Genomic DNA, 23,727 nt, shown 5'->3' with positions numbered 1-23,727 from the left:
CTTTGAATTTGACAAAAGGATCTTGGGCATCATGAATCTCTCCTTATTCAATGGCCTAGATTGAAGGCGTTTAATGGTAGAGTACTTTATGCGCCTACACGTGACAGTCTTAAAACTATAAAATCTGCATATGACTTTAAAGGGCAAAGCCTGAACCTTTCCCCACGCATAGGGCAGGTCTTAAACGAAAGAGTACAAACTCATTAAATGCCGCCATTAATGCTAGCTCCCCAATTTTCTTCATTCTTTGATGCCTATCTGCACGAATTAATTGAAGATTGTTGAAAAGTCTATGTCATCCTTATCAACTGCAATAAAAACTTCAGAGTAATTAACTCAGTCTCACGAGGCTGATATTGTCATATCATAAGGATTGGCCATTGCCATCATCATTCACATTCATAGGATAGTCCAAAGGATTTTTAATGTTCATCACTTGGACCATAACTTTCTTGAAGTAGACATTTATATCTACTCTATTTTCTTTTAGTTGAATTTAACACTTTCATTTGCCCTCAATTTCCTTTACCTCTGCTTTTTCTTATTTCTCTTTCTTTGAAGCCCTCCTCTTTTTTGCTGTATTTTGCTGTTGGGCACTCTGGTTGAAGGCTTAGAAATGGCAGCAGATGTGAGTAGTTCATTGGTGAGGGTATTGAATGGACATATTGAAGAACAGCCTCAGATTCATGCTGGCAATTCAGATATTTTGATTACAAAAGATTTGTTGGGAAGTTTGTCCAAGGCTGCAACCAAAGAAATAGATCTCGAATTTAAGGTGAAAATTTCAGATTGATCTTCTCTTTCTTCTGCAACAAATTCCAAGAACTCATCTATGTCATTTTAACTCTCTTGTAGTTTCAGTTCACAATTAATTTGTTTTACAGCCCATATAAACTTTTCAGGTCATTATGAATATTGAATGAATAACAGAGTATTTAATACAGAGAGGGTTCTTGACTCAAAATTTAATGTTTACTTTATGAAACATCTGACATCTTCTGATTTTTATTTCGCTTAACTACGGTTTTAATTGTTTGTTTGACATTTTAGAATCTTCCTTCCTGCTTATTTATCGAAGTTTTCTTCTCTGAAGTTCATGATCTAAGCACTTTTTATTCCACACTGTTCCTTACCATGCAGCCTGGAAAAGCACAGACACAAAGATGCAGCTCACCAAAGTCACCACTATCAGCACCAGCATCTTCTTCTTCTTCAGACGGAAAGAGCAAGAATCAATTGCCAAATTCATTTCAAGATTCCCAGTTTCAAGACTTGAACTTCCCTCCAGTTAACTTCTTTGAAGACACCTCCCTGGACTTAAAGCTTCAGTCTTCAACCCCAAGCCGTTACCAGAGTGTCTGCACTCTTGACAAGGTCAAATACGCCCTGGAAAGAGCAGAAAAAGAAACCATGAAGAAGCGTTCATCATCACCACCACCTTCTTCATTGCCTGCAACATCTTCATCGACACCAGGAATGTTTGCAGCTGCATGCCCTGGTTGCTTGCTATATGTCATAGCTTCCAACACGAATCCCAGGTGCCCTCGTTGCAATTCTATTGTTCCATCTGCCTTGGCTGTGAAGAAGCCTCGGATTGATCTCAATGCGTCATTTTAATCTTTTTTTTTTCTCTCCTTTTGAGCATTGATCAGAGATAATTGTAACTCTATAATCTATATTACAGATATAGAGTTACTTCACTTTTCAGTCCTGCAAATATATTGATTCTTGTAAATCGAAAAATATAGGTTTAGATTTCTGGTTACTTTTAGTACAGGGGACCATAATGATATCACAGATGTTTTTGTTAGATTAATTTGATGTGTTTTTGGGAGAATATATAGAAACTTTAGATCTCCTCATCTTATGATATTACATACCTCAAATTTTTGTTTCTTCCTTGATGCTTGGGATACATCTTGGAAATCCTTTTTTATTGCAGGAACAAAATGCACATACCCAAACGCAGTTGTAGTAGCTTTTCACACAGCTAAAATGGGGCTGTTATACATAACAATCTGCTGTTTTTTATTTTTTTTCCCTGTTTTGGTAGGGTGGTGTTGAATGGAGATCCAGATCGGTAACAGTTCATATCTATAACACAGGCATTTCTGCTTTTAACCAAAATAAGTATGACAAAAAGCAAGTGTTTTTGTTTATTTCATGTGGATTTTGCTTAATTTAGCTTTGTATACGTGAGAGACTTGAGTTATCCTGTGCATGAATTAAGAACACACAAAGTCATGTTTATCCCGAACTTGATAGTTGTAGCTATCGTTTTTAATTGAGTGGAGAATAAGGACATGGGTTTAATTAGTTGTACTACTAATTATAAAGATTTGGCTAATAATAATAATTAAGTTTCGTAACACATATTATAGCCACGTAAAGGTAAAAGTAAAAGTAAAAGAATGGAGTAATTGAAGGAATTTCAAAAGAAAAAAAAATCGTTGCATGCATAAAGGCAAGGGCAAGAGCCAGGTCTACATCCAACATTAAAGGTCTCACCACCCTAAAATAAATGTTGTTGAAACTCCATGTCACCTTCGCTGCGACTTTGGACAGTTATTCAAGCTCCCGTTTGCATTTAATTCTTTTCCTTGAAATGATTCGCCACGCGTCGCCCCCTTCTGCTACCCCTCATTTAATGCGAATGTCGTCTGGGCACGAAAAATTGAAAAGAGTTTGGTTTTTTTGTAACTTACGACGAAACTCATTAATGGAAGACTTTGATTGATGGAAACATAAATTGATTGCAAAGGCAATCATGGCAAGCAACTTATTTATTTTCTTGGTTCGTGAAATTTATTGCGTGGATTGGGGTCAAGAAATTGATTGGATAAAGGAAAGGTTGTCTTCAGAGCAATTAGGGTGCTTGTCTTCAGTTGAAGGCAGCTCTTGGATTCTGCTCCTGGGGCTTCTGCCTGCCTCATTTTCACCCCTTTGCTCACGATACATTGCATCAAGAAGGTTGTAAAGTCCGATATTATTTTACCTTGCTTCTAAAGAAATTCAAATTAGAAACCAAAGTTTGTCCCAACTGGATAGGACAATCTCAGCGGCCAGTTGGGTGCGTGTCATTTCCATTTTAAAGTTTTATTCAATTCCACGTAATTATTATTTTTTAAAATTTCAAGTTAATTAATGAAGATTCTAATATGTAATAATTGATCAACGGTATGTCATATTTATGAAATATGGTGAAATGGCCACATAATATTATCATTATTTATGTAATTATAAAAATAATAAGTATTGTTTTGATGAATCTTAATTAATTAATTATTAATTATAAAAATTTATTTGATTTAAAATTTAAATTAATAAATTCAAGTTTAAATAAATCCTCATTCAAATAGATAAAATTTCATCACTTTTAAATTTAATGTATTTGATTCACGTGGTTATAAAAATTACGGAGCTCTTCTTGTGTATTTTGACAAATAAACCAATATATTAGTTGCTATTGAAGTAGATTCTTCTTGGACGACAGACAGGATTTGAAATTTCATACAATAAGGATTATTAAGTAACCCGCCACTTCGAATGCAAACGCGTGCTCCATATACTGACGCTGATATTAATATGTTCAACATATGATTAATAATTGTTTATGTGCAAATGATGAAGAAAATGTCATGTCTTAAAGCAAGCACAAAGCCTAGCCAATTGGATACGCAAAAAAAAAAAGGAGGGAGTTGGGATTTTTGCGATTCTCCCAGCAGGGGCACGGAAGACTTTCTTTCCATTGAAAAAGTCAGAGATTGTTTTCTGCTATCGTTTTCGGTTGGTTGTGGATAATGCCGCCATGAATCTCAAAAACCAATTTGGATACTCGAGCAATTAGTTGCTCTAACGTCAGGCAGATTGGCGCATTCAAGTGCGCGTGATTTTGCTTTTTCCAGGTTTTGGCCGCCTCCATGCAACGAACCGCGTGCGTTGTTCACCATTCAAAACCTTATGTGCGTACCAACTACGGTCCTTGGTCAAGGTCGTCCAAACAATATAATCCTCATTTTCAAAGGATTAGTTTTTCCATCCACCCAATCCCACCACTGGTGGGATTCTGAGCCTTGTTACATTTATTTATGATTCACGTTTTATGTAGATTTATAATTGATGTCCACAAATTGGCCAAGTGTTAAACGTTTATTGAAGCTCTTTTTATTTATATTTTTGCATTCTTTTTTTTTAAATAAAAGGTAATTGATAAAAATATCAACCAAATATAACTTCTTTTTGATACAAACCTTTACAGTTTATTATTAGTTGAAGGTCTATTTTAATTTGCACCATTATAATTTAAGGTGGAGCAGATGCAAAAATTACAATAGTAGGAAATTGACAACGAAAAAATTTTAATTGAAATATTTTTATTTTGTTAGTATTATTTTCAGCACTTTTTCAGCAAATAAAATATTTTAAAAAGACTCGAATATGTTGATACATTCATGACAAAAAAGAGGAGACATATACGGTGTGAAAATATTTTAATAGTATCAATGGCGAAAATATCAAACTATGATCTAATTCAAGTGTGTTTGCTAGGATGACGGATGTGTTCACACTCAGAAAAAGAAACTCGACCAGTGGTCCGTAATCCTGGTCACTGCTCTGCCCGCCAAGTGCCAACCCACTCCTGGGCCTACATATGTAGTCCAAAACAGGGCTTAGGAAAAGGATCTGCTTTGGACTTGGGCCCCAACGCTAACTTGTTGGTTACGAAAGGCCGTAGGTTGGTCATAAAATATGATATTGATCGGTTAGTTTTATTTATTTTTATTATTGATGATTTTAAGTTATAAAACATGAGTTAGTTATATTTCATTTTTTTTTTAAATTTGAAATTTGGGTCAAATTCCTTGAAAGCCATATTCAACTAAGTTGTGGATGTCATGAAGGCAAACGGTGAGTCAAAAGAACTTGAACCCAACGCTCACCAATTATAACATCAATTAAATTGATAAATAACAAGTGGGTGTGGTGTATACTTTTCTTTTCCCTCAAAAGAAACGATAAATGTGTTAAAACTTTGTGAAAGCGATATTTTCCGACATTGAATAAGATACTGCTTTATTAGATTTGTCTTAGCTACTAGTTCATTCCTCAATGCTCCTAATCAGTGATTTGGCGTTGGACAGCCCCCCACGAGTTGATAGAGACCAACATCAGTAGGAATATTAATTGGCATTGGGCATAACCAACATGTGCATGAGTTTAGAGCTGCGAGTTATTCCACTGATTAATTAAATTAGCACAATATCTAGGACATAAGAGTCCTTTGGTCATAATCAATCTTCTCATTCTTCCAATCCAGGGGACCAGGCGCTGGACATTTAGACCAACAACATGGGCCTCCAGCTTTATCAAATATCTAATTCTAAAACTAATAATGATAAAGAATGATCACTCTTTAAAAGAATTATGAAAAGGATTAACATAGTATTATGTTATAAACACACGTAGACGTAGTGGATCCATCCTAGACTAGATCATTTTATTTAATCCGGCAACTCAATACCAATATACGATGTAATATTTCATGCTTTAACAATCTTATGCTGCAACTCCCACTTAAAACCTGTTGCTTCTTGTTTCCCATCACTAGCAATAGAGATGTCAACCGCTAAAATACCCATTAATTTTAAAGTACCTGAATTATAATTCTATAAAAAATAAAATACTCGAAGTTTATTAACTATCTGAATATTTTTGAAAATTACTACCATAATTTTAATCTTAATATATTTTCAGTACCCTATAATTATCCTAACCCGTTTAAAAATCTGATTATGTAAAAAAATTATTAAAATTCTATTTATGGTACCCAATTATTCGAATCCAAATTCGTACTTGCATCCATATGCAATAATATTTCTTTTACATATTTCATATAATTTACTAATAATTAAATTAATGAAAACACACAAATAATAAAATTTTAATTTAAATAATTAAAAATAAATATTTCAAATATAATTAATAATTTTATAAGTTATAATTTTTATAATGTTAACATAAAGTAGAAAGTAAATATGTTTATATTTAAAGTATATACACTAAAAGTATTTTAATATATATATATATATATATATATATATATATATATAATCTAATTATATTCCTTTATAAATGAACTTAACATATATAAAGTTTATATATTAAAAAACATTATAAATTAATTAATAATTATAGTTTCATGAATTAATTTAATTAACTATATGAGTATATTCTTAGTTACATGAAATTTTTAAAAAATAACTAGATTTCAAAACTATTCTAATCTCACAATTTCATTTTAGGTTTATACATTATAAGCTAATACAAATAAAGGTATATATATTATAATTAATAAATTTATACGTTATGATTTTTATAATATTAACATAAAATAGAAAGTAAATATGTTTATATTTAAAATATATATATTAAAATATTTTAGTATATATATAATAGTAATTATATTTCTTACAAATTAACACAATTTATAAACTATATATATTAAAAAACATTGCAAGTTAATTAATAATCATAGTTTCATGAATTAATTTAATTAACTATATGGATTTATCTTTAATTTCATGAAATTAAAAAAAAATAGTTTGGTTCCAAAACTATTCTAATCTCAAATACTTTTTAAGTATATATATTATAAGTTTATATAAACAATGGTATATATATTATAATTAATAATTTTATAAGTTATAATTTTTTAATCTCAAAACTATTCTAATCTCAAATACTCTTTAAGAATATAAATATATTTATATTAAAAGTATGTATATAATAGTAATTATATTTCCTTATAATATGATATGATATTCATATTATTTAAACATAATTAATAATTTAATTTTTTTTAATTTAAATATATTAATGTCATCACGTTAATAATTAGAATAACTATACTTTTTATATGTTTGTTAGTTTTTAACAAAAAGAATTGCTTATAAAGTTGATAAACTTATATATTTTTAATCTAATTATTAAAATAATAAAAAAATTTAAGCAGTGGTACTTGAATCCTACTCAAACCTGATACGAATTGTGAAACCACTACTCAAACCTGATACGATTATAAATGATAATCGGATTCAGATAACGAATAGTTAAGCAATGGTACTTGAATCCTACTCAAACTTGATACGAATTGTGAAATCACTACTCAAATTCGTTCCAAACCCATCCTAACCTTATATAATCGAGTTGAATATCCACATATATCTTATAACAAGATACCCATTAACATCCTTAACCAACAACTTGGAAGTTCACCAATGGCACCATCAAGACACTTCTTAAAACCACCATTGGAAATAGAAGTGTCAATATGAGCTGGTCTAACCCAAGCCTTTATGGGCTGAGAAAATATGGGTTGGGTCTAGCCAACCCATTTTTACTTAAGCTATCAAAACCCCAACTTAACCCATCCATTGTTAGTCCATGAGTCGGGTTGAGCCAAACCCATTTCTTTTTTTTTTTTTCAAAAAAATTATTTTTATAATTATATCTAACAAACTTCCTATCAATAAAATTGTTCTATGATTTAATGCATAAATTGAATAATAAAAAACATGTCACAAACAAATAAATTATACCAAATATAAATAAGTAAATAAATTACATAAATAAAGTTTCAATCTTTAACATAAATTACCATCTTATAAACATAAGTATATAAACAAATAATAGAAACTTCAAGACTCATTTATATCCTTCTCAATCTTCTTCCTCAAGCAAAATATTTAAATTTTGTTTAGATAGCAATGATGTCTCAAAGTTTGAATTATTATTAATTTATTATCTAATATTCATTACCATAAAAAAAAGAAATAATAAGTATTAATTTAAACTAAAATTATTAATTTGATAAGTAAAGATTAAAGGCATTAAAATATTTAAAGTAAGTAATACCATTGGTAACTAAATTATTAATTTTATATAGTTTAATATATAAAATTATTAAATTAATTAAAATTATGATTTTTTTTTCTACCTCACAAATTTGGTCCATTCCAATCCACCCCAACCTACTTATCAAATGAACTGACTCATTTAGGTCCAATTTTAATATAACCCTAAATTTTTAAACCCCACTCACTTCATTTTCAATAAAAAATAAATTGACCCAATAAATCAGGTTCATTTTGACAGATCTGGCTGGAAAGATCCCTTGTGCATTGAGCCAAGCTGTAATGTTTGTTTGATCTATCCCCACGCTCCAACTGCATATATTCTCAATGTTGTTGGAGCTTCCTTGGCTAGACAGCTTAAAAGATAATAAAGCCTTCTGACTGACAGTAGATTGCTCACATATAATGCCAAATCTGGTTGCCAATTGGGCCGAACAAGCCTTTCTCAATAGCCATTTTGGGCAGCTCTGGCTGGTTTCACTGCTTGGCTATTGGGCAACACAAATTAAGTTATCAGCCGAAGGCTCAAGTCCCGTCCCAACCCAACTTAAACCAAAGACCAAAGTTCAATGCAAATTTACCTTTTTTTCTTCTTTTTATTTTTTCTAAATCAATTTTCAGTCATAAAAATATGTTCTGATCCTTCTAAACTTGAGATTTTCATTTCCCCTATGTGTTAAGGGATATAGATTTCAACCCTTAGCTCCATCATAAAAAAAAATTCAGCCCGTAGCAGTATTTTCGTTACGCTTAAATGACTTATTTTGTATTTCATTAGAGTAAATCCTAAAAAACAAGTACAATTTGGGTTCCAAACGGTTAGTCCTACCAATTCATATTTACCAGTAGGCAGGAAAACTGTAGCTAATGGAAAAGACCAACCGTTTCATTTTCACTTTCTTACGCATATTTTCTAGGAAACCAAACAGAAACCAAAAAGTAACATCGAAATCCAAACACAATTTTCCCATAAAAATTCAACTTCTATTACATCATCGAAAAGCACGAAAACTGACGAGATCTAAAAAGCCTCTCTGTAAAAGACCACCTAATACCTTTCAAAAAAAAAAAAAACCACCCAATTAACCGCCAAAACCATAAAGGGTTCGGCCCTGCCTTTTCAAGGCATAAACCACATCCATAGCAGTTACCGTCTTCCTCCTGGCGTGCTCAGTATACGTAACCGCGTCGCGGATCACGTTTTCAAGGAAAATCTTGAGAACGCCTCGAGTTTCTTCATAAATAAGACCGCTAATCCTCTTCACTCCACCTCGTCGAGCCAACCTTCGAATTGCAGGCTTCGTGATCCCTTGAATGTTGTCTCTCAGTACTTTCCTGTGCCTCTTCGCTCCTCCCTTTCCCAATCCTTTGCCTCCCTTTCCACGGCCTGACATTTTCTACCTCTCAAAGCAAAATTTTGCTGGCTTTGTTTTCTTTAACTTGGATTGGATTTGGTGAGGGCATGAGAGATATCCTGTTTATTTATAGAGTGAGAGCCTTTGGTTTTTAGCCGTTGGATGTTAATTTTAATCAACGGCTAAGAGAAACGATCCGTGTGATCTGGTTTCCTTTTGGCGCGGGTTCAACGGGAAGAGGAAGGTTTTTTCATTTTCGATTTCGGATTTCGAATTTTTATCAAAGGCTCGGGGGGCACGTGAGATAAGCGTGATGTGAACGGAAAAAGAAATTGAAGGCCGGCCCGTGGCCCATGGGGAGCAATAAATTGGGCCTGTTGCAATTTAGATTTGGATCCTTTCACCGATTCGATTCATAAACTGGGGCCAGCTGTTAAAACCCGGCTCTTAGTCTGTTATAAAAACCCTAACCCTAACTTCGCTTATGGGGTTTTGCTATTCATTTCTTTTCTGTAACAGAGCAGTTTAGAGCTTCGGTTTCTCTCCCAGCATTTTCCACGATGGTATCCTCTCTTTTTCTCTCGCCCTTAAATAAATGATATATTTATTATTGAATTGATTATGTGCACAGGAATTTTGCTCATTGTTGTTTTTATCTCTTAAATAATTGGCACGGTAAGAATGTTAATATTTTATTTGATGAATGATTAAATTTGAAACATTTGGTGGCAAAATTTTTTTGTTTCTAGTGAGTTGTGGCTTGAGTTTTTTAGGTGATGGGATGCACCAGTCAATTTAATTAAGAGTTCAGAAGTCAATTCTTACAAGTATTTAGCTGAATGTTATTCTTGCTTGAGTATAGTCTGATAAAGTGTCAATTTTTCTGCTTCTATTTAGCAATGCTTGAGGTGATTTAGGATAAATGGCTTACACTACAGCCAACTTTTAATTCTATTTTTGTACAGTTTTCTTCTGTGCTTTCTTGGTTTTAATTTGCTTAGGATTAGGATGAGTAAAGCTCATATTCCTGGGAGCTGGATAGGACCAGTGAAAAGTACAACAATGACCTTAAGTCATCAGTTTTTATGGATTTGGGTGGAAATGCTGTATTATGTGATTGCATTAGCCATCAAATGTTGCAACCATTAATCATTTGTGTCATATTTTCGAAATTTGGGAACTATGTGTTGATATGATTTGAAAATTGTTCCAAGAACATTGTTTTGGAGGCTGCAAAATTGTCATTTCGTTGATAGATTTGTGCGAGAAAAATTAAAACCTCTGTATTGTAGGTGAACGTTCCTAAGACAAAGAAGACCTACTGTAAGAATAAGGAGTGCAAGAAGCACACCTTGCACAAAGTCACCCAATACAAAAAGGGGAAGGACAGTCTTGCTGCTCAAGGAAAGCGTCGTTATGATCGCAAACAATCAGGTTATGGTGGACAGACAAAGCCAGTTTTCCACAAGAAGGTAAAAGACTTCTCTTTGATGACTTGTTCACCCTTGTGTGAATATGGCTGTTACTGTGGGAAGAACATGAACCATTTGTGTACTACCATTATTTTAATCCCTTTCTATTCCATTTATGAATGAGTTTCAAAATATTTTCTAACAGGCAAAGACTACTAAGAAGATTGTGCTGAGGCTACAGTGCCAGGCTTGCAAGCATGTGTCACAACACCCAATCAAGGTAATGAACTGCAAAACTTGTCCATTAGCTAGCCATTCTTAGATAGCCTTACCGCATTTTACAAATGCTAACTCTTTGTTGATACTGTTTCTGCAGAGATGCAAGCACTTTGAGATTGGAGGGGACAAGAAAGGCAAGGGGACATCTTTATTCTAAATGAATCATTTTTGTCACTATATTATTGTTTCGCACTTGTTGGAACTGAAGCAAGCATTGACTTTTGCTGTTTTCATTGCATTGTTGCTAATTTGGTAATCTCATTCCTAATGGTGTCTCCTAATCAATTTGATTTGATAGTATCAGTTTTTATTAGGATTAAAATTTAAATGTCATTTATATTTTCTCCAAGAGTTCTAGAGACACCTGCAAGTTGATTTTGCTCATATTTTCCACATAATCGATTTGAGATAGGGAAAGGTTTCTATAAACATCTGGTAAAAATATGGCAGGCATACTTGCTTTCTGTCAAATATTAAAATAACTCCATAACATCTTGTCGCTGACACCTTCGAGAATCCATTGCTTTAACAAATCGCATTGCTTAACATACATCACACGACCAAAAGAGAAAGTTATGGAAGATCTCGAGGGTTGTGATTGGCTAATCTCATTCCTTGGAGATCAACAAAAGTTTGAACATCAAGAAGTCTGGAAGGAATTTTGCTTGTTTTATGCGGTAAACTTGAAGATTGTGATCGAGAATGGCAAACATTTTTCACTTGTTGGCATTTAAGGCCAAAGTGTTACTTTGTGCCTCAGTTATGTAGGTATCACTTGGCTCCAGTTGGCTGATGTTAGCCACCTATCATGAAGAACAGGACGCTCGTCTTGTTCTGGTTCTTGTAGATAAATAAAGATTTCCTGTTCATGCCAATTGAAATAAGATCCTTTTTTCATCACTATCAATTTCTATGTTCAGGGAAACCAAGAAGCAGGAATTCTCATAGCGTGTAATTAATAAGTGATAAGTGACCATGCAGACTTAATAAAGCATTATATAGTTTCAGTATTCTAATGGTCGGATCAAAATTGTTTGCCATCACAATTTGAAATGCATGAAAGATATAAGCCGTTGCACTAGGACATTGTTTGACCAACTTCATAACCTCCAAACAACATTATATGCATCTTCAACATTAAGAAAATTAGCTTCTTGAGAAGATTAATCATTAAAATAGAGTTTGCAGTACAAATTTCTGCTGCACAGATTTAAACCTGCATATGAACAAGCAGCATAAGAGGACACAAAATAATCCACTATAAATGAATTGTGTTTTTCAAATTTGAATACTATAATAATAAACCAACCGGTAATTGGCCATAGACAAGCTAAAGGAATTTCAGCTTTCCATGGGACAGAGTTGACCTTGCATGCTGCAGTTTACATGTTGCTTTCTGTGTTCCTGTCAACCCAGAGCATGTATCGGCGGTGGCCCCTAAAGTAACTGCAAAGTAAAGGTAGATGGTACAGAGGAATGCTAAGAGTCCCAAAGCTGTTAAGAGAAATCTATGCCTATGAACAAGTGTTGACCAGCTGCCCAACTCATCTTTTTGGAATTGCTTCCTGATTGATCCTGACCTCCGATGGGGAGAAGATACAATGCCGTCCAGAACCATAGCTTAGAGACTAAAATTCCCTTGCCACCGTGACCTGAAATCATGCAGCCAATTCAGTTCATCACCACATGCAAGAACATGCTCAAGGACAAAGAAAATAGCGTGTAACAACTACATTTGAAAAGACCGGAAAAACATGTCATGCTAAACCATTAACCTACCGACAAAACAAATTAAATAAAAGACAGCAATCAGAAATATCTAATTTCTCAAAGGAAAAGATCTGAACAACAAGCTGTGCAAAACCATTCTTCTTAAATACAGTGGTCAGTGGTCCAAACATCATAGTAACCAAGAAACCAATATCTTTACACTAATTAAACTCAAGTGCCTTCAGAATGAGAAATAAACAAACCAGCTACTATTGAAATTCCACATCTAGATACACAAAGTAATAATAGATTGACAAGTGCACAAGCGGGAATAAAAAAATTCCAATTGAACTGATTGCTGGAGCTAATACACAGAAGCAATTTTATCAGTCTAACTAAAAAATCCTTTTTAAGACAGCCAATCACACATACAATTAACTATTTGAACACATTATACAACTAAGACTAAATCTCCCATATCTATTGAGGCATATTTCCAAAATCCAAAAGGGTGACAGATTGACAGCCCACAACAGCAAAATCATAAAGAGAATAATAATACCAGCAAGAACTAGGTGCAAAATCTTTTGTGGTGTCAACAGCACTAAAAATTTTGAACCTAAGATGCAAAATCTTTTGCGGTGTCAACAGCACTATGAATTTGTTTAATTAGCTAACCAAGTGATTTCCCAAACCATTTTTCTACTCCAATCCAAGCTTGAAGATTGAAAACATTTGATGTCCAAATGACTCAACAGGCAGGAAAACATAATTGTCTAACAAAACACGTAACATCTCATAAATTAGCTTCGTCAATTGTCATATTCACAAAGAATAAATTTCTAATTTCCCTTTCACCTGAACACTATATTATGCTTTAATCATTTCTAATAAGGCAGACACTTGACCAAAAATGTTCCCATTTCTGTCAGATCATAAGAGATCCTTCCTATTCCTTAATCCCGCTAATGAAAACACGTTATCAACACAGATCCTTAAAAACCCAAAAAGAGAAAAGCCTGAGGATCATGTCAAATGTACATGAAAACACATTCTCACAACAAACATTCAACTACCTTTGATAATCAATCCATATATCTATTTAAAAAAATCAAATTCAAAACCCTTCTCTATCCTATAAAAAAGTAAAAACACCCAGATCTGTAAATGAATCAAAAAGTTAAAAAAGAAAACACTTACGGTTGACAAACCCAAGGTTGGATCAAAGGGAAGAAGGGAAAATGAGTATATCTCTTGATGTTTTCTCTTTATAATCACTCTTCTTCCCTCCCCTTTGTCTTCTCCTTATGTCACGGTGTAAGGGACGTTACAATAGAAAACAAAAGCAGGAGGTGCTTTAGCTTTATTGAGCACCCGTCACGAACAATGAAACGGAATAAAGGGTGTAATTCGTGGGCTAGGGAAGCGTCGAGAGAGTTGTGAAGCGAAAAGCATTTTATTGGTCCAAATTTAGGGGGAAGGTTTAGACAAGTTTCAACGTTTGGAAACGTCCAAAGGTCGTTTAATTATAAACTGACCAAACCCGCGTACCGTGAGAAAGAGAAAGTGCGCTCCACCCTCCTCCACCTGGCATTCTACTATTTCTGATTATTTACTATTTTCCTAAGCTAAGTTCTAATCTTAACTATTTTTTTCATTTTTAGTTTGAAATGAAAGTTGTAATCTTAATTATATTAACTAATTAACCATTTTTATTCTTTTTTTTTCCTCAAAAAAAACTCTGGATTTTGTCGACTTCATCATGAGCCACTATCATCTTTAATCATATGATTGAACGATGAGAATGATATTTGATATTTACAAATAAAATTTTTTCTGTGATGCGTTGATGAACGATGAGAATAATATTTGATATTGATTTTAAAAGTCAATTAATACTTTACATATTTTTAAGATCAATTTAAAATGATTGGTTAGGTTTGAATTTTGCAAAATTGTCACTTGTAAGCGTACCAAGATTAAATACTCAATACAATTTTTGAAAGAAAAATATTCAAAATTGATCTAAACTTTTTTGAAAGGTAAATTAAAACTTTTATTACATAAGATATTTACAAAAAGTAAAACAGTAGTGGAACTAGACAAAATAAAAAGAAATATAAAAATTTCTTTCTTCATTTGACCTACTTAATAAAAGCAGAAGTAAATCAGTCTGAGCGTAATGGGATCGGACAAACAACTCACAACTGAAATTGATCCAAGGTTATAGAAATAATTAAGTGAGATTGATCCTCCCCAATCTCTCCCCCATTTCTATAGAGTTATTTTCTTTGTCATAAGCATAAATCAATTAATATTTTTATGAATTATTAGAGGGAGGCATTCAACTGATTCAAAGTCCAAAACTCCCAGTACTAAAAGTTGAAATTTATTAGTTGAATTGGCCAAAATTTAGGTCCTTTTACTTCTACATGGACGTTCAATCAATATCTTTAATTTGTCCAAGCTAACTTGCAAATCTTTTCCAAATTGAAGAATAATGTACATTTTTTTAGGTATACTACTACATTTTAACTAGTTGTAAATTAAAATAAAAAAAAATTAATATTACCTAATTATTTATAAAATAAATTAATATACATTTAACTCATTAGTTAATGTATAATTTTTATTACAAGAAAAAAATGTAAATCTTTTTCTTTCAATTCAATAAAAAATAAAAAATTTCTCAACAAAAGACAAATCCAAGCCGTTCATTTTAGCGCGGCCAACACGTCCAACGGTTGAGATTAGTGAATTACAGGATTTGTCAATACGAACAACCGCATATGGTTTTGAGCTCTGGACTCCGACTGAGAAAGCAATTCCAATTCTCTTTGGGTTCTTTGAGTCGTTCCTATATTTCTTCGTGCGCGCCCCACCGATCATCGTCTTCGTGTAACTCTATCTTCCTTAATTCTCTGGTAAGAGAAAATTAATCATAATCAATTATATTTTTTATTATTATCGAAAAGGGTTTTGAGTGTTTTTTTTTTTGGGATTGAATCTTCAACATTTAGGGTTTTCTGTGGAATTTATTTAGTTTTCCTCGTATTATTAGAGATAAAGGTTTTTTCTTTTCTTTTTCTATATTGATTTTTGTTTGTTGTTGTTGTTGCAGCAGTTAGGGTTTTTGGATTTGGCGGGTTGTTTGTTTGTTGTTGTGGTTGGAAGAAGATGTGGGCTGCTTCATGCCTTGCATCGTGTTGTGCGGCATGCGCATGCGATGCGTGCCGCACTGTGGTTTCGGGGATTAGCAGGAGGTCTGCAAGGATCGCCTACTGTGGTCTCTTTGCCCTTTCTTTGATTGTTTCCTGGATCCTTCGTGAGGTTGCCGCCCCTCTCATGGAGAAGCTCCCTTGTAAGCTTCCTTGAAATTTGCTTTTTATTTATTCATTTAATTTTGATTATTGCTAAATTTATTCGATTTCTTAGTGTTATTTGTTGTTCGGAGCATAATTTGTTAGTTTTGAGATTCCAACACAAATCGTGGTTAATGTTGAAATGCCCAAATGATGGTGCAAAAGATTCAATACTATCCTAGTATTGACATATTCGATGGCCAGGGAAGTCAAATGGCTTTGGTTTTTTAGCACAGTCATTTGTCTGATGAGCATTGAGTTACTCTGAGCTAAATGTATCTTAGACATGCTCTGTTAATGTATTGGGTATTTTAGGGAATCTGAAGAATGCTCAGATTTCCATGTGAATCCTGACATCTATAACCATGTTTACTGTTATGGTTCTGTTATATTGAATCAGACCTGTTTCCTGGATGAATTGTGAGCTTGTCCTTCTACACTTTTTTCCTTTGAGTGGCTTGGTAACCGTTATTTGTGCCTTATCTCTCCTGGATCAGGCTGTCACTATTAGGTTGTCTTCAGCTATTGATATCTGGCCCCATATTTCATGTATTTAATGTTTTACACCATTCTTGGTGGGGAAAGGTGATAGTGTTGGTTATGTCTTGCATATGCTTAGTTTGCTGATTTAATTAATATGATATTGTTAATTATGCAGGGATCAATCATTTTCACAAAACACCTAACAGGGAATGGTTTGAAACAGACGCGGTGCTAAGGGTTAGCTTGGGAAATTTTCTGTTTTTCACTATCCTGTCATTTTTAATGATTGGAGTGAAAAATCAGAGGGATCCTCGTGATGGTTTGCACCATGGTGGATGGATGATGAAAGTCATCTGCTGGTTCATTTTAGTGATCTTAATGTTTTTTGTTCCAAATGAGATTATCAGCTTCTATGGTAAGAAACATCATGTATGGTTCATTAATTAAGAGTGCCATCCTTTTCGAAACTCTTACATGCTATTGGAGATAATATTCTTACAGAGCATTTGTAAATGATTGGAGGAAATAACAATTTGGCTAAAATCACATCTAGTTTGACTTAATGTTGCATTTGCAGAGACAATATCAAAGTTTGGCTCAGGACTGTTTCTTTTGGTTCAAGTTGTACTGTTACTTGACTTTGTTCATGGATGGAATGACAAATGGGTTGGATATGATGAGCAGTTCTGGTGAGTTTTGCTTTTCTGAGCTTTTTGGGTATTTCTTTTTTTTATAGATGACATATACTTCTTTTTCCTTTATAGGTACGTTGCGCTGTTTGTTGTTTCACTTGTTTGTTATTTGGGTACATTGGGCTTCTCTGGACTTCTCTTCCACTGGTTCACACCATCTGGACAGGATTGTGGGCTCAATACATTCTTTATTGTGATGACCTTGATTGTTGTTCTTTTGTTTGCCATAGTCGCACTGCATCCTGCCGTAAGTCTTTACTTTTGATTTACACTTTACATAATCTTAGTAGCTCATGGATTATCAGTTCTATTGGTTTTCTTTTATTTTGTTTTTATGGATTATAAATGCATAAGAGTTCCTAATTAATTGGAGTAAAACTGATGCCACACTGTGCAAAATTTCTCATCTCTTTCCTGCGGGACAGCTAGATCTCTTGTGGATTATATACCATGGAAATTCGCTGGCCTTAGCTTGAGTTGATGGCCCCAGTTAGATAAATGAGACTGTTTCCATGATTGATAAACTAGATCTTCCTTTCCAAACATAGGATGATTGATAAGCATGTAGACATTGCAAACATGTTTTCTGTCTTGTTGCAAATAAAGGATATAGAACCAACATATGGATGGATATATCGAAAAGATGGCTTAGATTGGAAAACCATTTTAATGTTAAACTTTGTGAGAATGCTCCTTCTTGTGTTCCATAAAGTTGAAATGTTGAGGTCTCCTATCTCTCTTTCTTATCATATCACTAACATTTTTTTAAAAAAAAGGAAAGATAATGAATAGGATTTTACCACTGTTTCTAGTGCCATATTTCGTAGCATTTACATGAATTCTTGCAATCTATAGAGCTGCTTTTTGCTCATTCCTAATATATATATATCTCGATGATTTCTAGGTTGGTGGTAGCATTTTGCCAGCTTCAGTTATATCACTGTACTGCATGTACCTTTGCTACAGTGGGCTTGCAAGTGAACCAAGAGATTATGAATGCAATGGTCTTCACAAGCATTCTAAAGCAATTTCTACTGGCACCCTGACCTTTGGTCTGCTTACCACTGTCCTATCAGTTGTCTATTCTGCTGTTCGTGCTGGGTCCTCTACGACTCTGCTCTCCCCACCAAGTTCACCTCGTGCAGGTATTGTTAACAAAAATATTCAATCTTTATACCATACACCATTAAAATACAAGAGTTGTCTGTAAGTTTCATGATTTTGGGATGAGGATTGAGGGTAGGTAAAAGAAACTATGTTCCTTACACTTTATGAATATTTTTAAGAATTTGGGGTTAGCTTCTCTCTCCTCCAACTCTCGCCCACCCCTCCCCTCCCCTTCCCCTTCTTTCTTGCTGCAGTTAACTTGTTAGGATCTCTTTTGAGGGTAAAATTAGAAAAATAAATAGCATGAGTTAAGAGTACAATTTAACATTCTGATTTAATGGGTGAAGGTGCTGGAAAGTCTTTGCTTCCATTGGACAAGGCAGATGAGCAGGAAGAAAAGGATAAGAATAAGCCAGTGACATATTCATACGCCTTCTTCCACATCATCTTTTCTCTGGCAAGTATGTATTCAGCAATGCTTTTGACTGGATGGTCAACCTCAGTTGGGGAGAGCGGGAAGTTGGTGGATGTGGGGTGGCCATCTGTTTGGGTCCGGATTATAACTGGGTGGGCAACTGCAGGTCTTTATCTCTGGTCTCTGATTGCTCCTATTCTGTTCCCAGAGAGGGAATTCTAAATCTCCAAAGAGAACTTGCAATAAATTTACTGTGTATATGGGTGTGATCGCTGATGGATTTACATTCTAAAGTTTCTAAGTTGAACTGAGATGGTATTGCGGTACATTTAATCTCTGTATGTGTGTGATTGGTGCAGGATTGCTACCACTGAAAACTTAAAAACCTTGTTGATAGTATTTTCATAATGTAGTTATCACAAGTTTGAAATAAGTTTTCCTTTTGCTCCCCATTTAAAGAAGTTTTACATAAACAGAAGCAAAAAGTGAGAATGCAGAATATCCGAAACAGATGTTGATCTGAATATCAATACCAAGAACGCCAATCAGGTTATATGTTCAGTGAAAACTAAAATAAAATGAATTTTGTTAAAGCCTATATCGGAAACAATTTTGATAAAACACTCAATTAGTTTCCACGCTTAATCCCAAACGGTACCCAAAGTAAACATGTCAACACATAACTTAGATCCATCTAAGTCGACCAAAACTATGAATCAAATAAGGTAAGATTCCCCCCTCAATCCTCAAAATCTCCAGCATTTTCCAGTAAATAATTTGCTGCCAATTCCTCGTTGCGATCACAAGCCAAAAAGGCTTCAATGACGAGTGCTCTATCAAATCCCATCGCTTCAAGCTACAGACATTAAGGAAAATAGTAAAAAAAAAAAAAAATTACAGAGGAAAACCCAAATAAAATAGAAGAAGGCAACTGATTTGCTTACTCGTTCAATAGCTTCCTGTTCCGCTGGGGTGACATTGATAGCATGAGGCATGTCTTGTTCAGCCTGATCAAATATATCCCTGAAGCACCAATTCGATTTTAATGTTATTAATGATGCTAAGTCAACGAATTGATAGCCTATACCCTTAATGATACAGAAATACTTCCGTTAAATTCAATAATTTCTACTACCAAGCTTTTAGATAGAGTTTTAAAAGGTCAAAATTAAACAGAATTAATTAATGGTGAATAAAATGACAGTTATTACAAAGCAAAATAAGATAAATTAACTAACCTTCACATCTATCTTATATAAAACAATAGACGCTTCATCAAATTTAGGTGATATCCAGTAAGTACTCACCCTTCAGAACCTTCAAGAGGTTCATTTATTAGCTGAAGAAACTCTGCATGATGCTCTTGAATTAGTCTTAAAAGCTGGGGGTTTTGCTTTCCAAGCTCCTGTAGCATGGGCTGTAACAGAGGAAGCAGATCAAATCCAGAACAATTAAAACCATTGATGTTTAACTAGTGAAAACATAGAAATGCAAACCTGTAGAATTTGTGGGTTTGATTGCACCATCGAACGCAATGCTTGGAACTAAAATGCAAACAAAGATGCACTTAGTATTCCATATGTCAAAGAACTAAAAATCTTCAGAGTTATAAGAAAGCAAAAGAACAATAATGATATCACAAGAGTACACCTGTTGGTTGTTTCTGAGGAAATCCAGGGATCCAAGGCCACCAGCACCAGCACCAGAAAGTGTTTCCTAGTATCACAGCATGTCAGGAGAAAAAATAAAAACCAGCACATACAAAAATTAACAACAATTTGCTCAAGAGTTTGAAGTACTTCAAGAAATTAAATTTACCTGAGGAAACATATTCAAAGGCGACGAATTAGGAGCCCCTGAAACAGGAGCAGCAGGGGCTGCACCAGTTTCAGTAGTCTGACTTGTAGGAAAACGACCCACTGGCACAGCCACTTCTGCTGATTCAGGAATCCCCTGAAGATAAAATAGCATCATAACAATATGCAGAGAAATGTAGTAGTTTACATTAAAATCTAGCCTTAGATACAATCATAAAGTTTTTGACATACGGAATATAGATAATCCACTGCTCGCTCTGGGTTATTATAAGCAGCTCGAAGTGCGCGAGTTACTGTTTCTTTATCCCAATTGCCACCACCCATATCCATCAATTGCTGAATAGTCTGTTCTAGATTATTTCCAGCAACTAAATTCGAAGCAGCTTGACTATAGGTATCAGTATTTGGACTGCAACAAGTTAAGATAAAATATTTGCCATTACTTTCACAATGTTCACAAAATTTCAAAAAGGAGGCGTGGGAGAGAGAACAACTTTTCTGGCTTCAATTAAGGGAGTGGCAACTCGTCAACTTTCAGTAATTAGACATGGAAGAAAATAAAATGCCAACTTTCCAGCAGCAACATACCTATTCTTGTAGGGAAGTAATGAAATGACTGAATCTTCATAGATAATGTTAGGCATCTTCAATTGCAACAAAGAAACAAAAAAGATAAGAAGGGGCACTGGGGAATGTAACTACTAACTGCTATTCCGCTTGTTTATCAGCCATGTTTAATCTTTTTTCCATTTTCGAATTGGGACAGTGATAAAGTTCTTTCTAGAAGTTGGAAATACCAACCAAAAGGAAATCAAAGTTATACCTACCAACTCCTATTTTCTTACATCCTTTCCTTGATAAGCAAAAACTAATCATAGTTGGTTCTAAATACTTGTCTATCACAACATTTAATAACATGAGGTCCATGCACATAATTTCAAGCCTCTATTGACCTGATAGACAGATACTTTGAAGATTGACCACATACTTAGCTGTTGCAGTATCTGAAGCAGATGTGGTGCCCTTTGAGGTGCTACAATGAAAGAAATTATGATGTGCATAAGAATTTAAAAGGGGCAAGTTCTTGAAAGAGGAAGAGAAGCTGCTGAATGAACTTACGGTGCTTGTGCAGGAGCTTCAGGAGCAGGGGCAGGATTAGAAGCAGGTGGAGTTACGGATGGAGTTGATGAAGCAGGCTGTCACAGAAGACAATAAAGAATTTGCTTATATACTGACATGAAACCGGAACATAACACTCAACCTATCGAAAGGAATAAATATGTAGGAAACCTGAGCAGATGAGGTGCCAGCTGAACCCAACGATTTGCTCTGTAAGAACAACCAAAGAATTGAAAATATATAAGGCACACTACAAACACAAGTGCATATAAAGAGCTCATGCTAAATCGGGATTCTCTAAATTTATTTGGAGAAATCAAATTCTGGAGCTAATAAAAAGCAATCATTAAAGACTCCTTACTGCTTGTCTTTTTTTTTTTGCTATAATATTCAAACAACCGAGGCAGCTTGCTAATAGAAAGTGCAAGCAAACTTACAAAACCTATAATCCAATCAAATCCCACATTCATTTAGGTAAATTCATATTCAAATTACCAAAATTAATCATCCATAATTTAGCTACTAACGACAATATATATTTTAACTAACCAAAATATATATTACTCAAAACTCTTTTTCATCAAATTCTCATAGTACAGATCATACCATATATGAAATTAACTACCAAAGTCGAAAAGACTATAAAAACATAAAAATTAATAAAAAAAATACATTAATTAAAAGATTTCCCAACATGTTAAGAAAAATAAAAAATTTTCTTTAAAAAAATATACCTTGCTGAGCATGACAACAAGAAAACCATCCTCGGAGACTTTGTTATCAGCTAAGGTAGTTTCATCTTTCAAAACCTTCCCATTATGAATCAAAAGCTGCTGCCCACATGGGTAATTGTCCTTTCCTTGTGCATCTTCTATGTTTTTCTTCACAGCCATAACCTAATAAAAAAACAATCAAACTTTAACACAACTTTTTAACCCAAATAATAAAATAATTGAATAGCAATGAAAGGGAAAGTGAGAATAGAAGAATAGAAGAGAGAGGGGATTACGGTGTCATTAGGCTGAACCCTAATTTCAAAGTGACTGCCTTTGAGGGTTTTGACGGTGAGCTTCATTTCGGCGAATTGAGGAAGGGAGAACAGTAAAACGGCAGCGTTTTTTGGATTTGCGATTTGAATACCAGAGAAGGAAAGAGAGAGAGGGAACCCTAGAAAGTGGTTTTTATAGGGATCCAGAGAGAATCAGAATAAAGAGAGAAAGAAAGAGAGAGAGAGAGGGGCCTTTGTTGCAGAGAATGAGGCAGCAGCTCCTAGATTTTGCCTTCGCTGTTTGAGTCCCCCTGCATCGTGCACTGCACGTGACCAATATTTTTATAACTAGTACTAGTTTTTTTTTTTCGATAACTGATACTGGTATTTATTTATTTACGATTTAACGTATTCCCAAATTAATATTATACTTATGCAGATGTAGAAATTAATATCATACTATGAAAATGTGGAAAGTGATATTATTTTTGTGCATATATAGAAATTAATATCATACCTATGTATGTATGTATGTATGTATAAAAATTAATATCATATATGTGTATGTGTGTAAATTAATATCAATTCTGTGTATGTCTGAGAATTAATACCAAATCGGTGTACTTTTGGAAATTAATACCACATCTGAGCATGTTTGGAAATTAATATCATACCTGTGTATGGGTGTAAATTAATATCATATCTTTGTATATGTGGAAATTAATATCATACCTGTGTACGTTTAAAAGTTAACACCAAATTTGTGTATGTTGAGAAATTAATATCAAATCTGTGTATGTGTAAATTAATACCAAATCTGTGTATATGTGTAAATCAATATTATACCTGTGCATGTCTGGAAATTAATATCATACCTGTGTACGTTTGGACATGAACATAACCTGTGTATATCTGGAAAGTAATATCAAACCTGTGTATGTTTATAAATTAATATCATACCTGTGTATGTTTGAAATTAATATCAAATCTGTGTATGTGAGGAAATTAAGGAATATGCCATGCTTCTGAATAACTTCCCGACGTTTGGATTTTTCAGACAAAGTCGAGAATAAAG

The 23,727-nt window shown here is 33.9% G+C and overlaps 6 protein-coding genes across 8 annotated transcripts; 3 read left to right on the top strand and 3 right to left on the bottom strand.

Moving 5' to 3' along the window:
* Positions 1-487: 487 nt before the first annotated feature.
* On the top strand, positions 488-1,862 carry LOC18596348 (uncharacterized). Its single transcript, XM_007024764.3, has 2 exons — positions 488-775; positions 1,141-1,862. Exons 1-2 carry the CDS (start codon positions 617-619, stop codon positions 1,615-1,617), a joined length of 636 nt encoding a protein of 211 aa, XP_007024826.3. The 5' UTR covers positions 488-616; the 3' UTR covers positions 1,618-1,862.
* A 6,991-nt stretch (positions 1,863-8,853) lies between these two features.
* On the bottom strand, positions 8,854-9,390 carry LOC18596347 (histone H4). Its single transcript, XM_007024763.3, has one exon. It carries the CDS (start codon positions 9,305-9,307, stop codon positions 8,996-8,998), a length of 312 nt encoding a protein of 103 aa, XP_007024825.1. The 5' UTR covers positions 9,308-9,390; the 3' UTR covers positions 8,854-8,995.
* A 305-nt stretch (positions 9,391-9,695) lies between these two features.
* On the top strand, positions 9,696-11,244 carry LOC18596346 (large ribosomal subunit protein eL42). Its single transcript, XM_007024762.3, has 4 exons — positions 9,696-9,831; positions 10,561-10,740; positions 10,886-10,960; positions 11,057-11,244. The coding sequence occupies exons 1-4, from the start codon at positions 9,829-9,831 to the stop codon at positions 11,114-11,116; spliced, it is 318 nt and encodes a 105-aa protein (XP_007024824.1). The 5' UTR covers positions 9,696-9,828; the 3' UTR covers positions 11,117-11,244.
* An 852-nt stretch (positions 11,245-12,096) lies between these two features.
* LOC18596345 (ephrin-A3 protein) lies at positions 12,097-14,010 on the bottom strand. 2 transcript variants are annotated; one of them, XM_088807410.1, is made up of 3 exons: positions 13,870-14,010; positions 12,269-12,611; positions 12,097-12,175 (listed from the first exon to the last, which is right to left on the bottom strand). In XM_088807410.1, exon 2 carries the CDS (start codon positions 12,575-12,577, stop codon positions 12,290-12,292), a length of 288 nt encoding a protein of 95 aa, XP_088663536.1. In that variant the 5' UTR covers positions 12,578-12,611; positions 13,870-14,010; the 3' UTR covers positions 12,097-12,175; positions 12,269-12,289. The 2 variants fall into 2 exon arrangements, with proteins under 2 accessions (XP_088663536.1, XP_017978621.1); XM_018123132.2 differs by having other exon boundaries at positions 12,097-12,611.
* Positions 14,011-15,434: 1,424 nt separating this feature from the next.
* Positions 15,435-19,161, top strand: LOC18596344 (Serinc-domain containing serine and sphingolipid biosynthesis protein). 2 transcript variants are annotated; one of them, XM_007024758.3, is made up of 7 exons: positions 15,435-15,593; positions 15,791-16,030; positions 16,690-16,929; positions 17,092-17,203; positions 17,279-17,453; positions 18,111-18,351; positions 18,661-19,161. In XM_007024758.3, the coding sequence occupies exons 2-7, from the start codon at positions 15,847-15,849 to the stop codon at positions 18,948-18,950; spliced, it is 1,242 nt and encodes a 413-aa protein (XP_007024820.3). In that variant the 5' UTR covers positions 15,435-15,593; positions 15,791-15,846; the 3' UTR covers positions 18,951-19,161. The 2 variants fall into 2 exon arrangements, with proteins under 2 accessions (XP_007024820.3, XP_017978619.2); XM_018123130.2 differs by having other exon boundaries at positions 15,437-15,593; positions 15,794-16,030.
* Positions 19,162-19,311: 150 nt separating this feature from the next.
* LOC18596343 (ubiquitin receptor RAD23b-like) lies at positions 19,312-22,975 on the bottom strand. Its single transcript, XM_018123131.2, has 12 exons — positions 22,674-22,975; positions 22,399-22,560; positions 21,836-21,874; positions 21,665-21,741; positions 21,534-21,578; positions 20,777-20,954; positions 20,547-20,681; positions 20,379-20,444; positions 20,225-20,272; positions 20,036-20,145; positions 19,673-19,751; positions 19,312-19,584 (listed from the first exon to the last, which is right to left on the bottom strand). Exons 1-12 carry the CDS (start codon positions 22,737-22,739, stop codon positions 19,468-19,470), a joined length of 1,122 nt encoding a protein of 373 aa, XP_017978620.1. The 5' UTR covers positions 22,740-22,975; the 3' UTR covers positions 19,312-19,467.
* Between the last annotated feature and the right edge of the window lie 752 nt (positions 22,976-23,727).

The sequence above is a fragment of the Theobroma cacao genome, chromosome 6 (assembly GCF_053813885.1).
Source record: "Theobroma cacao isolate CCN51 chromosome 6, ASM5381388v1, whole genome shotgun sequence".
NCBI lineage: Eukaryota > Viridiplantae > Streptophyta > Magnoliopsida > Malvales > Malvaceae > Theobroma > Theobroma cacao.
The sequence above is the reverse complement of the archived record's forward strand: the minus strand, read 5'-3'. Positions and strand labels throughout refer to the sequence as shown.

Bases quoted from the DNA above. Each gene is read 5' to 3' on its own strand.
- LOC18596344 (XM_007024758.3), top strand. From the start codon at position 15,847: ATGTGGGCTGCTTCATGCCTTGCATCGTGTTGTGCGGCATGCGCATGC. The intron at 17,204-17,278 runs GTGAGTTTTGCT...TTTCCTTTATAG, and splicing joins GGATATGATGAGCAGTTCTG to GTACGTTGCGCTGTTTGTTG. The intron at 18,352-18,660 runs GTATTGTTAACA...TAATGGGTGAAG, and splicing joins ACCAAGTTCACCTCGTGCAG to GTGCTGGAAAGTCTTTGCTT.
- LOC18596347 (XM_007024763.3), bottom strand. From the start codon at position 9,307: ATGTCAGGCCGTGGAAAGGGAGGCAAAGGATTGGGAAAGGGAGGAGCG.
- LOC18596348 (XM_007024764.3), top strand. From the start codon at position 617: ATGGCAGCAGATGTGAGTAGTTCATTGGTGAGGGTATTGAATGGACAT. The intron at 776-1,140 runs GTGAAAATTTCA...CTTACCATGCAG, and splicing joins AAATAGATCTCGAATTTAAG to CCTGGAAAAGCACAGACACA.
- LOC18596345 (XM_018123132.2), bottom strand. From the start codon at position 12,577: ATGGTTCTGGACGGCATTGTATCTTCTCCCCATCGGAGGTCAGGATCA.
- LOC18596343 (XM_018123131.2), bottom strand. From the start codon at position 22,739: ATGAAGCTCACCGTCAAAACCCTCAAAGGCAGTCACTTTGAAATTAGG. The intron at 21,875-22,398 runs GTATATTTTTTT...TTGTTCTTACAG, and splicing joins TTGTTGTCATGCTCAGCAAG to AGCAAATCGTTGGGTTCAGC. The intron at 19,752-20,035 runs GTGAGTACTTAC...TTGGTGCTTCAG, and splicing joins CCTCTTGAAGGTTCTGAAGG to GGATATATTTGATCAGGCTG.
- LOC18596346 (XM_007024762.3), top strand. The intron at 10,741-10,885 runs GTAAAAGACTTC...ATTTTCTAACAG, and splicing joins AGCCAGTTTTCCACAAGAAG to GCAAAGACTACTAAGAAGAT. The intron at 10,961-11,056 runs GTAATGAACTGC...CTGTTTCTGCAG, and splicing joins TGTCACAACACCCAATCAAG to AGATGCAAGCACTTTGAGAT.